The sequence below is a fragment of the Sphaerodactylus townsendi genome, linkage group LG02 (genome assembly GCF_021028975.2).
Source record: "Sphaerodactylus townsendi isolate TG3544 linkage group LG02, MPM_Stown_v2.3, whole genome shotgun sequence".
Classification (NCBI taxonomy): domain Eukaryota; kingdom Metazoa; phylum Chordata; class Lepidosauria; order Squamata; family Sphaerodactylidae; genus Sphaerodactylus; species Sphaerodactylus townsendi.
Window position 1 is genome coordinate 80878939 of NC_059426.1, and position 16078 is coordinate 80895016.

At 42.3% G+C, this 16078-nt stretch overlaps 1 protein-coding gene across 3 annotated transcripts; it reads left to right on the forward strand.

Moving 5' to 3' along the window:
- The first annotated feature begins 4749 nt into the window (after positions 1–4749).
- LOC125425758 lies at positions 4750–15209 on the forward strand. 3 transcript variants are annotated; one of them, XM_048483344.1, is made up of 5 exons: positions 4750–4961; positions 8076–8150; positions 10462–10533; positions 12761–12939; positions 13120–15209. In XM_048483344.1, exons 1-5 carry the CDS (start codon positions 4814–4816, stop codon positions 13963–13965), a joined length of 1320 nt encoding a protein of 439 aa, XP_048339301.1. In that variant the 5' UTR covers positions 4750–4813; the 3' UTR covers positions 13966–15209. The 3 variants fall into 3 exon arrangements, with proteins under 3 accessions (XP_048339301.1, XP_048339304.1, XP_048339302.1); XM_048483347.1 differs by having other exon boundaries at positions 4818–4957; XM_048483345.1 differs by lacking the exon at positions 4750–4961 and adding an exon at positions 5597–6560.
- The last annotated feature ends 869 nt before the right edge of the window (positions 15210–16078 follow it).

Genomic DNA, 16078 nt, shown 5'->3' on the forward strand with positions numbered 1-16078 from the left:
TTGTTATTGTCTTCCTTGCAAAAGAAACTGCCAATCATATCTTAGGGACTCATCAAAAACACTATGCAAGATGAAAGATAAGGATATTATCATAAGGTAGGAGATTTTGTTGAGAGTCTTGCAAAAGAGAAAGGACTATGCTTTTTTAGCTGCCACTGTTAAGAAGAAACAGATTATATTTACTTGGCGTAAATGGGAGGGCCTGCTCTTTACATATAATGGTCAGCAACAGAGAATCACTTCTACAACAGTGGCTTAGGAATTTTTAAAAGAAGAATAAGGACTTTGTTTAAAAATATCTAGTCATTGATAAAATAGACGTAAAGGTTAGATACTAATGTAATAGAGAAACATTACAGGTCAGGTTTAATTATATAAAATGATAGAAGAGATGTTTAAAGAGGAAGGAAGGATTTCTATGTATAAGTTTCCAATTCTTGAAATAAGTTAGGGAGATAAGATTATATTTCATAAAGATTTTAAAGTTTTGGGTTTTGAGTTCACAGTGCTGTGGCCCTGAGCCACATTTGAGCCCCTGCAGCTGCTTCATAGGACCAAATGAATCTGCAGCATAAATAATAGCAATGGCGGGATAACTGGAAAAAACGCTGAATTTTTATTAGAAGTGCTCAAGTCAAAGACATAATGGAAGCTTGATCACCTCTTCTGTACCAACTTTACGTGCTTTGTCTTGTTTTATGTCCTGTTTTAATACCCGTTCTGTCCTGTATCTTGTTTTATTTTTACTGATATACCGAATAAAGGTCAGTTGAAGTTGAATCTCCAGCATCTCATGCACTTCACCTCAAGGTAGGACTAGATAAATAAAAGGATAGGGATTTTTAAGTTAAAATCACCGCTATTAATTTTTCCTGGAAGCAGGAAAACAATAGCTAACTCCAAGCTGCATACTGCCCTGGTACCTCAATCACTCCTTCACAATTTCACTAAATTCCATGCAGATGTGCATTCTCCTGCACCTCATCCTCCCAGACCTAGAGGAGGGGCATCTTAAGTGCTTCCTCCCTTTGTTGTCAGTTCTGCATCCAACTTTGCAACTGGCTGGCTGAATGCTTGAATCGCTTTCTTAATGCTGTTCAGCCACCTTCCCCTGCTTCCTAGTTGGTTTCAGACTGTATTGGGGTGGAGGGTGTATTGGGAAAAAGGGATTTTCCTTCCCTTGCCTTGGACCAGTTTTTTTTATTCTTCTGGTCCAGATCTTCATGACAAGCAAGATATGATTTACTTTTCCTGTTTGCACTCCAATTAGGCAATAACTAATCATTTGTGCTGCTATACCAGGGGTTGGCAACCTTTACCACCCAAAGAGCCATTTGGACCCGTTTTCCACGGCCCCGAAGATCTACTGAGCTGGAGAGGCGGCTCCACACAGAGCCGCCTCCCGTTTGGCCCCTCCACTCACCTTTCCTTCCAGGGCTGGGAGGCGGGGCTGCCGGGCAGGGAAACCCCTTCTGCCCGACGGAGCAGGCAGCCACCTGCTCCGTGGGGCAGAGGGGAGATGGCGGCTGCAGCCTGCCCAGTGCCTCCACCTCTCGTGCTGCAGGAGGCAGTGGTGCCGGGCAGAGACACCCCCTCTGCCCAACGGAGCAGGCAGTTGCCTGCTCCGTGGGGCAGAAGGAGGACGGTGGCTGCAGCCTGCCAGGTGCTGCCGCCTCTTGCTCTGCGGGAGATAGCAGCGCCGCACAGGGAAACCCCGTCTGCTGCCTGCTCCGTGGGGGGAGGGGGAATGGCAGCTGCGGGGATGGCAGAGGGGGGATGGCGGCTACTCCGGAGGGACATTCCCATGCTACCCTCCGACCTCCAGGCCACGCGGAGCTGCAGTATAAGGCTGAAAGAGCTGCATGTGGCTCCAGAGCCGTGGGTTGCAGACCCCTGTGCTATACTGAAACATTTTATGGTTTTGCTTTCCCTTGCATTTCATTTTTCTGACATTGCTAGGGGAATCAAGATTTTCTTATTTGAGATTCTGTCTCTCTGTTGTCTTTCCAAGAGTATTGTTCTATAAATGAATCTTTATATACAATGGATAGGAATGGTTACAAATAATTACCCTGAGACATATTTTTTTGCATGGGTAGAAGTCATCTATATGTAATAGTCCTGACCCAGAAACCAATTTGTGTAACTAACAGTCATCTCTCTGAAAAACATGTTTTGCTGTCTCTACTTGTTGGTTCAATATTACACAGGATTAAGTCCGGCATAAAAAACTGCAGATATTCTGGATTTAAATTTGTGTGAAATTGAATTGACCACTAAAGGGAGTAAAACAGAAATGATACTCCCTCCACCAAGGGTGAACTTTGAAGCACAGAAAATAAGAATGAGGAAAGGCCCATTGTCTTTGCAATCAGCAATAAACAAATGTACAGAAGGAAGGGTCTTCTATTGTGTATATATATATATTAAAAATCCTCTTTGATGCTTGACTAGATCTATTGTTTATGCTGCTATAACTCTCCAGATTGCTTTATTGTATTAAGAGAGATATTTGAGACATTTACAAGTCATTTAAAAAGAAGCCAAGATTCTTTTTTTCACCTATGTCTCAGCAATCCATGCAGCAATATATTAGAAACACTCTCTTTCTGCTACAAAGGAACAAAGAGTTCTTCTCTCTGAATCTCAGGCAGTAATGTGTGGGATCATATAGAAAACAGTATCTTAGATACCCAAAGTAAGCAGGAACCAGACAATCGGAAAGCAGCTCTGTGGAGGATTAGACATTTCATAAATTACTGAGGCTGTCTGACTGTTTGATTTTTGTAATTAACCCAGCAACTGAAAAAGACAAGGAAGCCAAGTAAAAGGCAGTTGATTGGTGATGGACAATACCGCTTATTGGGTAAATATTCTGCATCCTACGTCAGTTGTTCTAGTGTTGAGTTCTGGAGACCATCTAGCAAATTAAGAAATCCATGTGATTTACATATTCAGATATTTCCAGACTAATACTAGACTTTGTCCTGTGAAGCATGGGGAAGGATAGGAAATGTTTCCCAGGTTAAAAGAGAATGTTTGGACTGGTTCTCAGAACTTCTCTATTTGTGCATCACCATTTTTGCAAGAGCTCCTGGCCTCAAAACCTGCTTCATGAGAGCTGAGAGGTGAGACTTTCTTTCCCCGGCCGGCTGGCTTGCAGTTTGCAAGCGTGCGATGCTGGCTGCCTGTACGGGTGGTTCCCCTTAGTTCTGCTGCGCACGCACGAGTGCATGCCCCCCCAGGGGTGAATGGGGATGTGGCCCCAACCCCAAGCCCCACCCCCCCAACCCACCCCATAAAAAAGCTATACCTACCTCACCATAAAAAAGCTATACCTACGTGCCAGGTCTGACAGGGCAGCATTCCAGGAGAAAGACCATTCTTTCCCGCTCCGCACTACCACAGGTCAGGTTGGTTACACCACATACACACTTTCTCCCCTCGTTGGGAGGGTTTTAATAAGGGTTTTATTGCTGGCACTGTTTTATTATATTGACCACTGTGTTTTACTTTAATGGGCTTTTAATTGTATATGTTGTACATTTATGCTGTCCACCGCCCAGAGCCCTTTGGGAGTAGGGCGGTATAAAAACTCAGAAATAAACAAACAAACAAACAAACAAATAAATATTTTCACTTCTATATGTCCCAACTCTGCACATTTTACTGCCACGTTTGGAATTTCTAACTTTATAAAGGCCTGCTGACAAAGTTATATAATCCTGTTTCCAAAGGTGGAGGGGTTTTTACTATCCGTACTATTGGTATGACCGTCCAGTAAGCTTCAGTAAAAATTAAGGATACTCTTGCAATCTGTATACATAGTGACAGGCATCATTCTTCACCTACAAAATAGCCTATTTGACTATTTGGAGAGCAACCCTAGACATAAGTTATTCAGCATGGCTTACTCTCATGGTTTTTAGGATTGCCTCCTCCTTAATCTGGATATTTAGCATGGATATCGATGTGCTGGCTATTTGACTAGTGGGATAAAAAAAATGATTGGGGTCTGCAGCTGTAGCATCACCATGGACATCTAGGTATATTGTTTTAAGCATTTTTAATTACAAAAATAGAAACAGGTCACTACTGCAGAACAGTTTTTATCTTGTTCAATCATTTAGAAAGAAATCCAAGGCAGGTCCTTTTACACGCCCACTAAAGTTTATTCAGTGGGGTTATTCTCAGGAAAATATTGGCAGGATGGTACTGCTAAAGTTTCTTAGGAGATGAGGTGAAAGATTCAGCAAAGACAGCTTTTGTTTTTCCAACAAGAGCATCTGAATTATTTTTGTTACTTAGCCTAACTTTTGGCTTCTACTTCGATGTCCCTCCCCCATCCTTCGTCTCTCAAAGACACCAATTGAATAATTGAGGCACACGACGTGCACATGACCGATCAGCATCCTCGTCCCTTTGTTTCTCATTAATAAAAACTCATAGTCGAGGGAAAAAAGATATAGTCCACCCTTCCTAGCTTTTCTGAGTAATATATCTATTGCGAACAATACACATAAATTCTGCAGGACTTGCCGTGCTGGTGGAGAGGGGGGCAGCATATGAACAAGGGACAGGATCTTAAAGCCCTTTGCATGTTCAAAACGATGACGAGATGACGGAGAATACGACGAAACAAATCACCCTATCATAAGCAAAAGTGCTGCTGCAGCAGCAGGGGAAATCTAGCCATCTCTCAAAAGACTACATTTCCCATGCTCCCCTTGCACGGTCCTCTAGCTCTTGAGTCGTCTTTCCCAGCGGAGATGGTTGGAAAGTGTGGCCGATCCAGCGGGAACCGTAACCGGTTATGCCGGCAGGTGTAGCCCCGGGCGATTGCTGCAGAGCGCAGCGGGAACTTGAGCTGAAACTTTGGGAAGTTTCGCGGAACAGCAGCGTGAAAGTCGCTCTGCTTTCTCATCGCACAGAAGGCAAACTCCAGCCTGGACTTGGGGTGTGTGAGTAGAGGGCGGTGGGGGCTGAATCTCTAGCGGAGTTGGGCGAAAACGATTGGGAGGTGAGGCTGAATCAGTGCGCCAAAACGTCCAACATCGCCTTGGCCAAGGGGCTGAATTCTTCCATCTGGGCGAAGGGTTCTGTTTAGATGGACTCTGGATGCTAGGTCGAGGACCTGGAACAGTCCTGTCGGGGTTTTTTGTTTTTTTTTGGTCAGTTTTTAACGCCTGCAGTCTCTTAGGAGCCCTTTCTTTACTCTCTCACTTTCATTCACACAAACCTTCCTTTCACTTACTCACACCTCCATTACCCTTATTGTGTGTCCCTGGCTTCTTTCCTTGTCATGCCCAGAACTTGTTAAGGAGGGCACCGTTGTCTTTATTTTATTTTGTGGCCGCTAGCCTCCCACTCTCTTTTTCTCCTAGAAATACTATTACTATTTGGAGGCAATTTGGGAAGGACATCTATGTGGGCAGCAGCCCCTGTCTGTTCCAAGTATATTAGCTGATTCAAATGGAACAGAGTAGTGTTCTCTGTTAAGGTCTGGCCACTCAGATGCTTGTAGGTACCTTCACACAGGAGATTATTTTAGTTTTTCTTGTGTTTCATTTCTTTATTTTAAAAAGAAAAGGAAAAAATGAACATGGAAAAATAACTGAAAATCCAAACACCAAACAAACTTAAAACAAAGGGAAAAAAAGATATACCTAGAGACAAAAATATAACAACATAAGTTTCCACAAATGGTTTCCAATCTAAGTGTAAACTAAGTCCTTATACAATTGTTGTCTGTATTCCATGGGTTCATATATTGGTAGAGTTCCAAGGTCTACCATCCACTGATTTACAGGAAGTGGGATTTTGTTTTTCCAGTGTTGTAATGCAAGTCTTTTAGCTGTAGTATGGGTGCAGGGGGCCCATGTTAGTTGACCATCAGTTAACCTCCAAGATGATGCCTTTCCTTTATTATTTGTTCCCACTATGTGATGTTCCGAATTATACTGCTTCTGAATGCTTTCCAGTTCGTATGGAAATTTGTAAATATAATCACTTTAAAATGTGGTGCACATTTACATATGAAATCTGGAGTGATTAATGCCAGTGTGACTCTCCCTTAACCTTAAAACCAGATGGTGGTATTAAGCAGAAAAGCCTGCATCATGTACAGAAAGCTGAAACATCAGAAGAGGAGGAGGGATGCAGGAGAGAATAGCGTACTGATTCTGTATTATCATTTGATTTTTCTTGCTCAGCAACACACCATCCACCCATGCTCTGTCAGATTCCTGGAGATATCAACCTGCTAGCTGTTGGGAAGCAGCTGCACTTCAGATACGCGACCTGCCTGTCATAAGCTGACATTTTGTTCATAGCCTAGAAAGAAGAGTGTCACTCCAGCAAATATAGATCCTGGAAGAGCATAACAGCAATACTGTCCTCTCCTCCTTCTTCCAGCAGGATGCTTATCTTTATCATCCACTACTTTAAATTGCACTACTTTAAATTGTTGCTCCCAAACACTGAAGATGACAGAGACCACCCACACGAAACAACCCCACAGCTTCCCAAAGAGGACTTTTATGGCTTCATTTTTCATCCCGGTTGAGTCACCAAATTTACATCCGTTTTTCCTTTTATTCTAAAACTGTTGCTTGGTTTTCAAAAAGTTCCATTTGTGTTCTACAGAAGATTCCAAATAATATTTCTGGTTGTCTTCTAGTTTCAGAAAGGATGATGCTTTGGTCCCTTTTTCAAACGAGATTTTCTTTGTTTCCTTGGAAGTCATATACTTTCCTCAGGCTGATCCTTGGGGGAAAGTGTTTATAAAAGGTTTAGTTTTTGAGACCTATAGCAAGTGTCAGGGTTTTAATGGCTTATCATATATATGTGCTGCTAAGTACCATCAAGTCATTTCCAACTTATGACAACCCTATGAATTAATGACCTCCAAAATACCCTATCATTAACTGCCTTGTTCAGGTCTGGCAAACTGTGGGCTGTGGTTTCCTTGACTGAGTCAATCCATCTCAGATTAGGTCTTCTTTTCTTGCTGCCTTCAGATTTTCCCAGCAATATTGTCTTTTCCAATGACTCTTGTCTCCTCATAATGTGGCCAAAGTGCAATAGCCTCAGCATAGTCATTTTAGCTTCTAGGGACAGATTAGGCTTGATTTGATCTAGAACCCACTGAGTTGTCTTTTTGGAGATCAATGAATATCTCCTCTAACAGAGCATTTCAAAAGTATCCGCTTTCTTCCTGTCAACTTTCACACCCATCCATAAAAACGGGGAATACTGTGGCTTATCAAAATGTTATTCTTGTTAAAAATGAATGAAAAATACAGAGGACCCAAAATACTTCCTTCCCCACGCCCTTCAATTCAGGACACAAACACCAAACTCACAAAAATAGCAGTAGGGTACTAGAGAAACCAGAGAGAAGAAAAAACTGAGTATAGAAGAAGAAATTGCCAGTCTTGAGTGCTGGTATGATGTGGAGGCTAGTCTGTGGGCCAGAGTATGGAGACGTGAGTTCAGAGGTCCACATGTCTGTGGGCCAATCACTGCCTTTCAGTTAACCCTCCTCACAGGATTCCTGTGAGAATTAAATGGAGAAGTGGAAAAAGCCTGTATACTCTGAGTCCTTGGAAGAAAAGCAGGATTAAAGTGCAACAGAGATAGAAGGAGATGGAGTATGAGAGAGAAGGAAATGGGGAGTACAGCAGCAAAGGAACCCAGGTTGTACATCAGTTTGTTTCTGTTCATCATGTGGAATTCCACCTAAACATTAGGAAGAACTTCCTGACCATCAGGGCTGTTAATTCACTGCCTCGGAGAGGGGTGGAGTCTCCTTCTTTGGAGGTTTTTAAATAAAGGCTGAATCAGCATATGTCAGGAGTGCTTTGATTGTGTGTTCCTGCATTGCAGGGGGTTGGACTTGATGGCCCCTGTGGTCTCTTCCAACTTTATGATTCTATGTACCCATAAATATGCATTTTACCAGAGTCTCTCAGTTTTTGCAAATGAGCTTGTAATTTCACTGTCTTCCAACATACCAGATGTTCTTCCATGAATCTGAGCTATAGGTTGATACTATCTGTTCTTCCATATTTCAGACATGGATACCATGGAATCAAAGGCAGGCACACTGATGAATGAACAATGTAATTCCAAGAAAAATGGGGTTTCAGGTAAGAAAGAAATGGGAGAATATGATTGGCAAGCCTGATTCTTCACAAGCGCTCCCTTCAAGGGCAAGTTTGTCAGTACCCTTTTATGGTGACAGGTTCCTTTGATCTGTTTTCTGCATAAGCTTTTCTCCCACTTTGTTTTCCTCTGATCCTTTCCCGTGGGGCCGATAGACACATGGATACTCAGTGTGAAGTGTTTTTTTAAAAAAAATAGAGTAAGACCATAGGTCCATCTAGTTAGGATTGTTTCTTGGACAGGTAGTGGCTTTCCTAGGTTTTGGGTAGTTGTTCCCAGCCTTGCTTTTTTTAACTGGGAGTGCTGGGGTCCAAACCTGAGTTTTAAAAAATAGAAAATACATGTTCTATTTCGGTGTGAACCATATCTTCACTTGGTTGGGCGTGGTCCAACTCATGTTGTGCTGGTAGTCTTCTCAGTATCATCCATTTAATTCACAGTGAGAGGTTATCTTGGAACTTGTATACAGATGATAGTTCATCCCAATCAAAATGTGCATGCTCCTCATTTTGTTGTAGAAGTTGCATGAGGAAGGGCTTTTTCCCCTACGAGCAGTGGGCATATGAAACAACAGCAACTACCTTCTGGACCCATTCACTTAGAAATTGTGAAGGTAATAAACCAAGTGGTTGGATCCAAGATTGTGCTCCTTGATAATTAAAGACTGCCAACCCATGGTACATCAAGTTACTGTGAACTAGTTATGTTATCTTGGCAGCAAGAATGGAGATTTCATGACAGTGGAAAGCCCCTGATCTCCCAAATTTAAATCAATGGCATAAAAAGGATTAGAGTATTGGAAAAAAGTTACCTGCCAAATTATGATTGTTAAGCCACAGGCATTTATTGGCAAGTGGCATTCCTTTGTTTTTATGGAAAGAGTTTTCCAACAAATACCAGACTTTCCATTCCTTTAGGGATAATATTATTATAATTAAATACATTTAATATGTATATTGTAAAAGTTAAATATAATCAATGCTATTCAATTTTTCATTTTTCATTTTTTTTCAATAATTTCAATTATAAGTTCATCTTTAAAAATTTTTTCCAATTATTTTATTATTATTTAAGTCTTTTCTAAGGAGGCTAGTGACTTTGAATTCAAAACAACATATTTCAGTTGCTTTTATCAATGCTGCGACATTGACAAATAAAACCTGCTTGTTGTAACTTTTTGTTTTTATACTGTACTTCTCGACTTGATGTTCTAATATAACTCTCAATTAAAAAAGAAGCAGCATCTAGGAGCGTCTAAAGGAAGTGGGTGGTGATGTAGATGGACCTTTGATGTCGTCTAGCTATGTGTGTTCTTACGGCCTACTTCTTATGAATTGTGTACTGCCTAATTAGATTGTTTGATTGTTGGATAATGTAGCATATGCTTGGCATATATATTCTGAGTTAGTACTCTCTGCAAGTGCTATACTGTATATCAATGCAGGTGATTTCTGTAATCAATGCAGGTGATTTCTGTTCCTGTCAACATGAAGACCATCATACTGATGGTGTTGGGTCTTCTGTTGTGCCCCCTCTGAGGCCCCTCTGCTTGTTGAATTTACTGCAATGGTGCAATAGGACTTTTTGTGAATTTCTTTCCTGGTTCAACATCCTCGGCTGCTCTGATGCAACACAGTGGCTCATTACAATGCTTTGGTGAAATATCCTTGAGACTGATTCCCCAACAATAGGGCTGGCCTCTTTGATTCATGCTGTTAAACCTCTGGCAGCAATATAGCCTTCAGACTATGGAATGAGTTCCTGACTGAAATATGCAAATCTGTCAGCCTGCCTGTTTGGGGGAAATGGGGAAGTCCTGCAAGTTTCTTGATGTTGAGAGGATGCTTTATTTAAATCATTTCTTCATTGTTAATTCCTGTTGCTGTTAGTTTTACTGTTTGTTTGTACTTTTCCCAGAAGCCATTTAGGAGCATCCGTGTGGAGTGGCCACCCTTATTTTTAGCATAGAGGTTCTTGCCTGCATAAGCCATCAAGCTTACTGAACCAGGTTAACAAAGAAATCACTGCTGGCTTAAAGGAGGACACTCCCATTTTTGTAATAATTCCTTACACTGAGCCCATAATATTTGGAGCGGGAAGGGGATTCCAAGGTTGTGGTGATGTTCTGCATCACCAGTGCTGCACTTATAATAAAAAGGATACACTTACTACCTGTTGTTTGCACCTGCTTTCTCCCTGTGTGTGTCCTTATGTTTTTGTTGTATCTGATCCACTGCTACTTTGTACCTTTCTAATGTTTGTATGTGTTTCGTTCCCCCCACCCTCGATTTCCAGGCTTGCTTAGAAAGCGCCTTTGGAAGGCTTTGCATCTTTCTTCCCCTGTGACACTTTCCCAGTACTGTACAGGTAGGTGAGAGCTCGTGAGACGTTCAGAATCACTTACCTGTTTTTCTATCTGGCTTCTAAATACACTGAAACTGAATCCAGATTGCATGGAGAGTACAGAAGCTTTACATGGCAACATCTTTTCTGAATATGAGATACAAGGCTTGTTCAGGTACTTTGAACTGATATCTCCTTGAAAGGTATTTTCTTCATGAAGCAATAACTATATTGTGCAAGTAGCAGTAAATCTCTCTTTATCTGAACCGATGTAGTTTATAAATTGGGTTCTATGTACTAGCTTTGTGTGAGTTGAGACAGACATGGATTGCACTGTGATACATAGTCCTCAACCGAGCAGATGGATGCCAGCCCCAGCCCCTTCTCTGCCCTCTCTCCCCTTCTCCAAGTCTCTAGCATCTGGACATCACAACCCACTCCCCCTTTTGGTCACCTTTCACAAGGCTCTTCAGCTACCACTCTTCTCCCTCGATGTATTACACACTGCTCCTCTTTCTTCTCCATTTGTTCCTTGGAAGTGCACATGCCACGGAGAAAGGCCCTAAATCCTTGGTGCTTCCATTCCCCAGATACACCCTTATCCTGTGCTGGACATATAAGAATACTATATGGAGGCTCACTGCTGTGTCTCATGCCAAATATTTTTTCTTTTGACTTGTATAGAAATTTCATCTTCATTCTGAATCAGAAAGCCCAGTAGTTCACTGAAAAAGGAACATCTTTTTTTTAAAAACACAAACAGGGTAAAAAGAATGAGGTTAAAAGCGACAGTAATTTGTGACATTATAGATACCTACTGTTGATAGCATTCAACCTATCCTCATTTGTCCAGATCCAAGGTATTTCTGTATTCCACTACTGTTTTCCCACCATGTTTTTTGTCCCCACTCTTCCTCCAAGGAGCTGAGCATTTTGATCCAATTTTCATTTATTAGATTTCAGTGTCGCCTCTCCCCTTTCGAACTCAGGGTGACTCTCATCATATCAACACAATCTAAGTATAAAACTGTGTTAGCATTAAAACATCAAACAACAATAAGTACATGTTACAATCATCACATCAGCACATGGAATCCAGCACATTGAACTAAGTGCACGCACATCTGTTTGGTATTTCTCTGTGTACATCGTTACTTGACCTGTTGAAATACATACTTGGTAGCATTAGGTTTATGGATGATATTTGATTCACCTACCTCTTATTTGTCTCTTTCTTTAAATGAATGTGTTCATATGCTGCCACGATTTGTATGTACTGTATGTTATAAGAATGGTAAGCCTTCTTTGTATATAGTCTTATTATGCTACACTTTAAACATATTTCTGCACAGTCTATTCTTGAATGTTTTTTTGGGGGGCAGCTGGGGGATGGTGATTTAGCTTTCTATTCCAGTTTGTATACTGTACCCCATGTTGTGCTTGTAGTTTTAAGTTGTTAGCCGCCTTGGCATACCTTGTAAGGGCAGAAAGGTAGTATGTAAGTTTTGTAAATAATAAATAAATAATGCAGCATTTTCCTTATCTGGAAGCTATGGGCACCCTTCATGTGGACAAGTGTTCTTTTCCTGAGCAGCAGCAGGCATATTTCTGAACTGATATGCCTATCTTTTTGTAACATACCTGCTGTTCTTTCTCTCAAATGGTGCCTGGAGGATCAAAAAAGCATAGAGAATGAATAGTGATCCCTGAGGTCCTAGTTGTACCCCTGTCACAAAATTTGCAAGATGGCCTTGTGCAGACCACTGCCTTTCTCAGCTGTAGTCACTCATCTGCAATATAAAGACAATAATACTGGCTGACTTCTGCACAACATTCTGTCGTAGCTGTTCTGATTGGTTGGATGTGGATGTAAGCAGTGCTGATTTTCTGTGTTTATCTTTACATGCATACATATTAGGCAGCTACTGAGTTTAATTTTGCTTTTGCAAGGAAAGGACATTAATAGCCTACTCTCTGATCATATGGTTTGCTATAAAGGGGAAGTGCAGCATCAGATATGACTGCTGTGTTAGGTTTGCTGACCACATCTGGTTTCAGATCCCTCTGCTCATCTGGCAAAGGCTACTATTTACTGCTAAGTACATGTGCACTTATGGCAAGATACAATATAAAAGGCTTTGGGATTGGCTGTTCCCAGAGAAAGAGTTCAGTATCATTTAGACAATAATATATATCTGTGAAGGGGGGATTCATTAACACCCTTCTTGATGGACTCATTTTACTCATCCAGGCTCTTGCCCAAATTTGCTGATGAATAAGAACGAACTACTAGAGCAAAAGACTGGAAGAGCAGCCTCCTCGAGATCCCAGTCAGACATGAAGACTCATCGTGTGCTGTGTTCAACCCTCTCATCTGATGGGGCCAGGCAGTTCAATGGACTGGTTTCTCAGAAGAGTCTTGATGCTCAGGTGAGTGATAGCTGAGGTACACATGTGATCAGCCACTACCGCGGAAGCTATGGTGACTTAGGCTGAGAATGTATGATGGGAGGCCATGTTGGCTGTGAGCCACCAGGCCAGTTCGTGGATCTGGCAGGGTATCAGAGTCTAAATTGTTATGAACTTACCTGAACTTACCTGTTTTCATAGATGAAGCAAGCCTGCAGTGGTAGAGCAGCCAGCAGCACAGGGTCCCTGGAACAGACATCCTTGTTCTGTTCCTCTGAATCCACTTCTTCATCCAAATCCATCATGTCCACGCCATTGGAATCTCAAGCCAAGCCCAAATCTTTCTTCCGATTTTCCTTGTTCTCTCCATTGATGCAGTCCAATAACTTTGAACTGGATTCTAGTTCCTTCTCTGTTTCTGGCTCCAAGAAGCGCCTTCATAACTGTCTCAAGTCTAGAGTAACCAATGACCCAAAGCCAGAGGAACTGCAGAACTTCTCAGAACCAGTCATCACCAGGATAATGGACTGTATCTATGTGGGAAACCTGCATGCTGCTTACAGTGGACAGGTACTGTGCAGGAACAACATTGACAGCATCATTGACATGAGCAGTTTGCCCAGAGACTGCAGCATGAGCTTCATCCCCTGCACCTGCAGTCGAGGGCCCCAGCATAGCTGGTCCCGCCTCAAGGTGCACATCCAGGGGGACTCAGAGGAGGAATGCACTTCTCTGCACCTGCCTTGCTTCTGGGACATCAATGGATGCATCGAAGCCTCTCTGGAGAAAAGGAAGCGGGTTCTGATTCACTGCAGGGATGGCTACTCTCTGGCTCCAACCTGTGTTATTCAGTACCTGATGGTGAAGCACAACATGAGGCTGCTGGCTGCCTATGAATTTGTCAGGGCCAGGTACCCACTTAATATCAGGGAATGCCACCAAGATCTTCTGGTGGGACTGGAGAAATCTCTTTGGCCTGGAGAAGGGGACACACAGTGCTTTAAACAGGCCATATCAAGGAAGATGGCATGGGAAGGAGCAAACTAGGTCTGGTGATGGCAGTTCTGTGGGTTTAAGCATGGAATTATGGCAGGTGCATACAAAGAGAGGTCTAATTTTATGATCAAAAGGAAGGAGTGAAGAACGTTTCCCCTACCTATGGATTATCTCCTCTTAATCGGTCTTCCTTTCCTTTGTCCCAGCAGAGCACATTTATAGCACTGGAACTCAGGAGAGAGGGAAAAATGCTGGTGCTTGTAGAGAGAAGGCATAGGCAGGGAAAATATTCTATTCTGGTCACCTGTGTATCCCTTTTATTTTAAAGTGGGACTTCCGTCCCTTCTTTTTGTGTCAAAAAAGTAGTAATAATAATAGTGGGCAAATTCATAGGACTTACTAATGGTGTATAATTTATTCTTCAATTTTGACTCTTCTGCCTACTTTTTCCCTCTCATGGAGAGGGGCAGGGAGCAGAAAGGGCACTAATTGTGTGCCCTTCTACCATTGGAAATCTCAGCCATTAGTTCTTGTGAAATCAGCTAGGCTTTGTGCACACACTTTCAAGCACAAGTGCTGGAAAGGTGGCAGTTTTACAGGAAAAGAGAGATTTCTAGAAAGGTGAATTGCACACATTGTGACTTTCTTAGTATTCTGGCAAAGCTGTCGTTTACACTAGGGATGCCAACCTCCAGATGGAACCTGGAGATTCCCTGGAATTACAGTTAATCTCCAGACTACAAGAGATCAGTTCCCCATGGAGAAACTGAATGCTTTGCAGGGTAGATTCTTTGGTCTTAGACCCCGTTGGAGTCCCTGTCCTCCCCAGGCTCCATCCCCAAATCTCCCAGAGTTTTCCAAACTGGGGCTGGCAAACAGGCATCCCCTGCTGGTGGCCAAGGGGGACCTAGGAACTCTAGCTTGCACACAGTCTTGGCCATGGCCTCTGTCCTCAGTGCTGGGTCTGAATGAGTTTCTAGTTCCATAAGAGAAATCCCTCTCTGTGGTAGCGATGCCTATGCTCACAATTGTAAATGTGACTGTTCAGCCCTCTTAAAAGGTGCATGCTGAGTTGTTCATAATGTTCATTTGTCAGGGGAATGTTGCCATTTTAACACAACAGCAATGCTTAAAAGGAATAGAGGTTTCAGCTACACCAAGGTGAACATTGTAACATCCTAATAACTGTGTGTCTGCAGATGGGCATCTCAGAGGAAACATGTTGGCACTGAAATGCAATTTTTGGTGCTTAAATTTCTCAGGTTTTGTGATTGGAATAAATTCAATGTTTTTTTTTTCTGGCTGTCACTTTTTGCAGGCTGATGAAAATGATTATGTTTCTGTATGCATGCTCCCTGAGGGAGGTGGGGAGAATATTTGCATTCTTTATTTTTCACTTTTCCCAACAGCAGGCTTGAGCAGTTCCTATTCAGCAGGGTAATTCTAATGTCATAGGAGTACCAGGAAGATGGCAGTAGGAATTCTTGTCAGTTCCCCCATTCCATCTGGCACAATTTCCTGTCATCAGTGAAGCAGCAATGGAAACAGAACCCACCCTTTTCTCTGCCTCTCCAGCCCTTCCCCCAATCCCCCTGAGAACTAGGCAGAATTTCAATTCCTTGGGACTAAGCACTTCAGAATGGGAATGTTTAGTGGTTTCGCCATTTATGTGCTCTTCAGCACACTGGGCTGGAAAATCAAACACCAGAAAGATGCAAAAGGGAAGGGGCAGCAGACTGCCAATTTAGAAAGGCCCATTGAACTTTAAGGGACATGAATCTGAGTAATTCTGTATAGAATTGGACTGGCAGTCAGTTAATAGGTCATTTAATTAATTGATATCACATCAAGACGCCTGGCAGCTTGAGTGGAGAAGGTGAGGAAACCATTTGTCAAGGCAAGCCAGGATTCAAGGAATTATCTGTAAGCTTGTTTCACAATGTACCCACGGTTAAAATAAACCATAGTTTTATGTGACCTCTGAACTGAGCCTGTTCGAGGACACAGCTCTACACATGTCTTATCAGATGCAGTGTGTGTCAAGTTAACCACTGAAAAAATTCCTCTGATAACGATTACTGAGACATGTCAAAAATTGCCTTGTGAAGTACTGAGCTGTTTTGGCCTGACCTGTTACATCTTGCTTACTTGTATTCCACCTCCA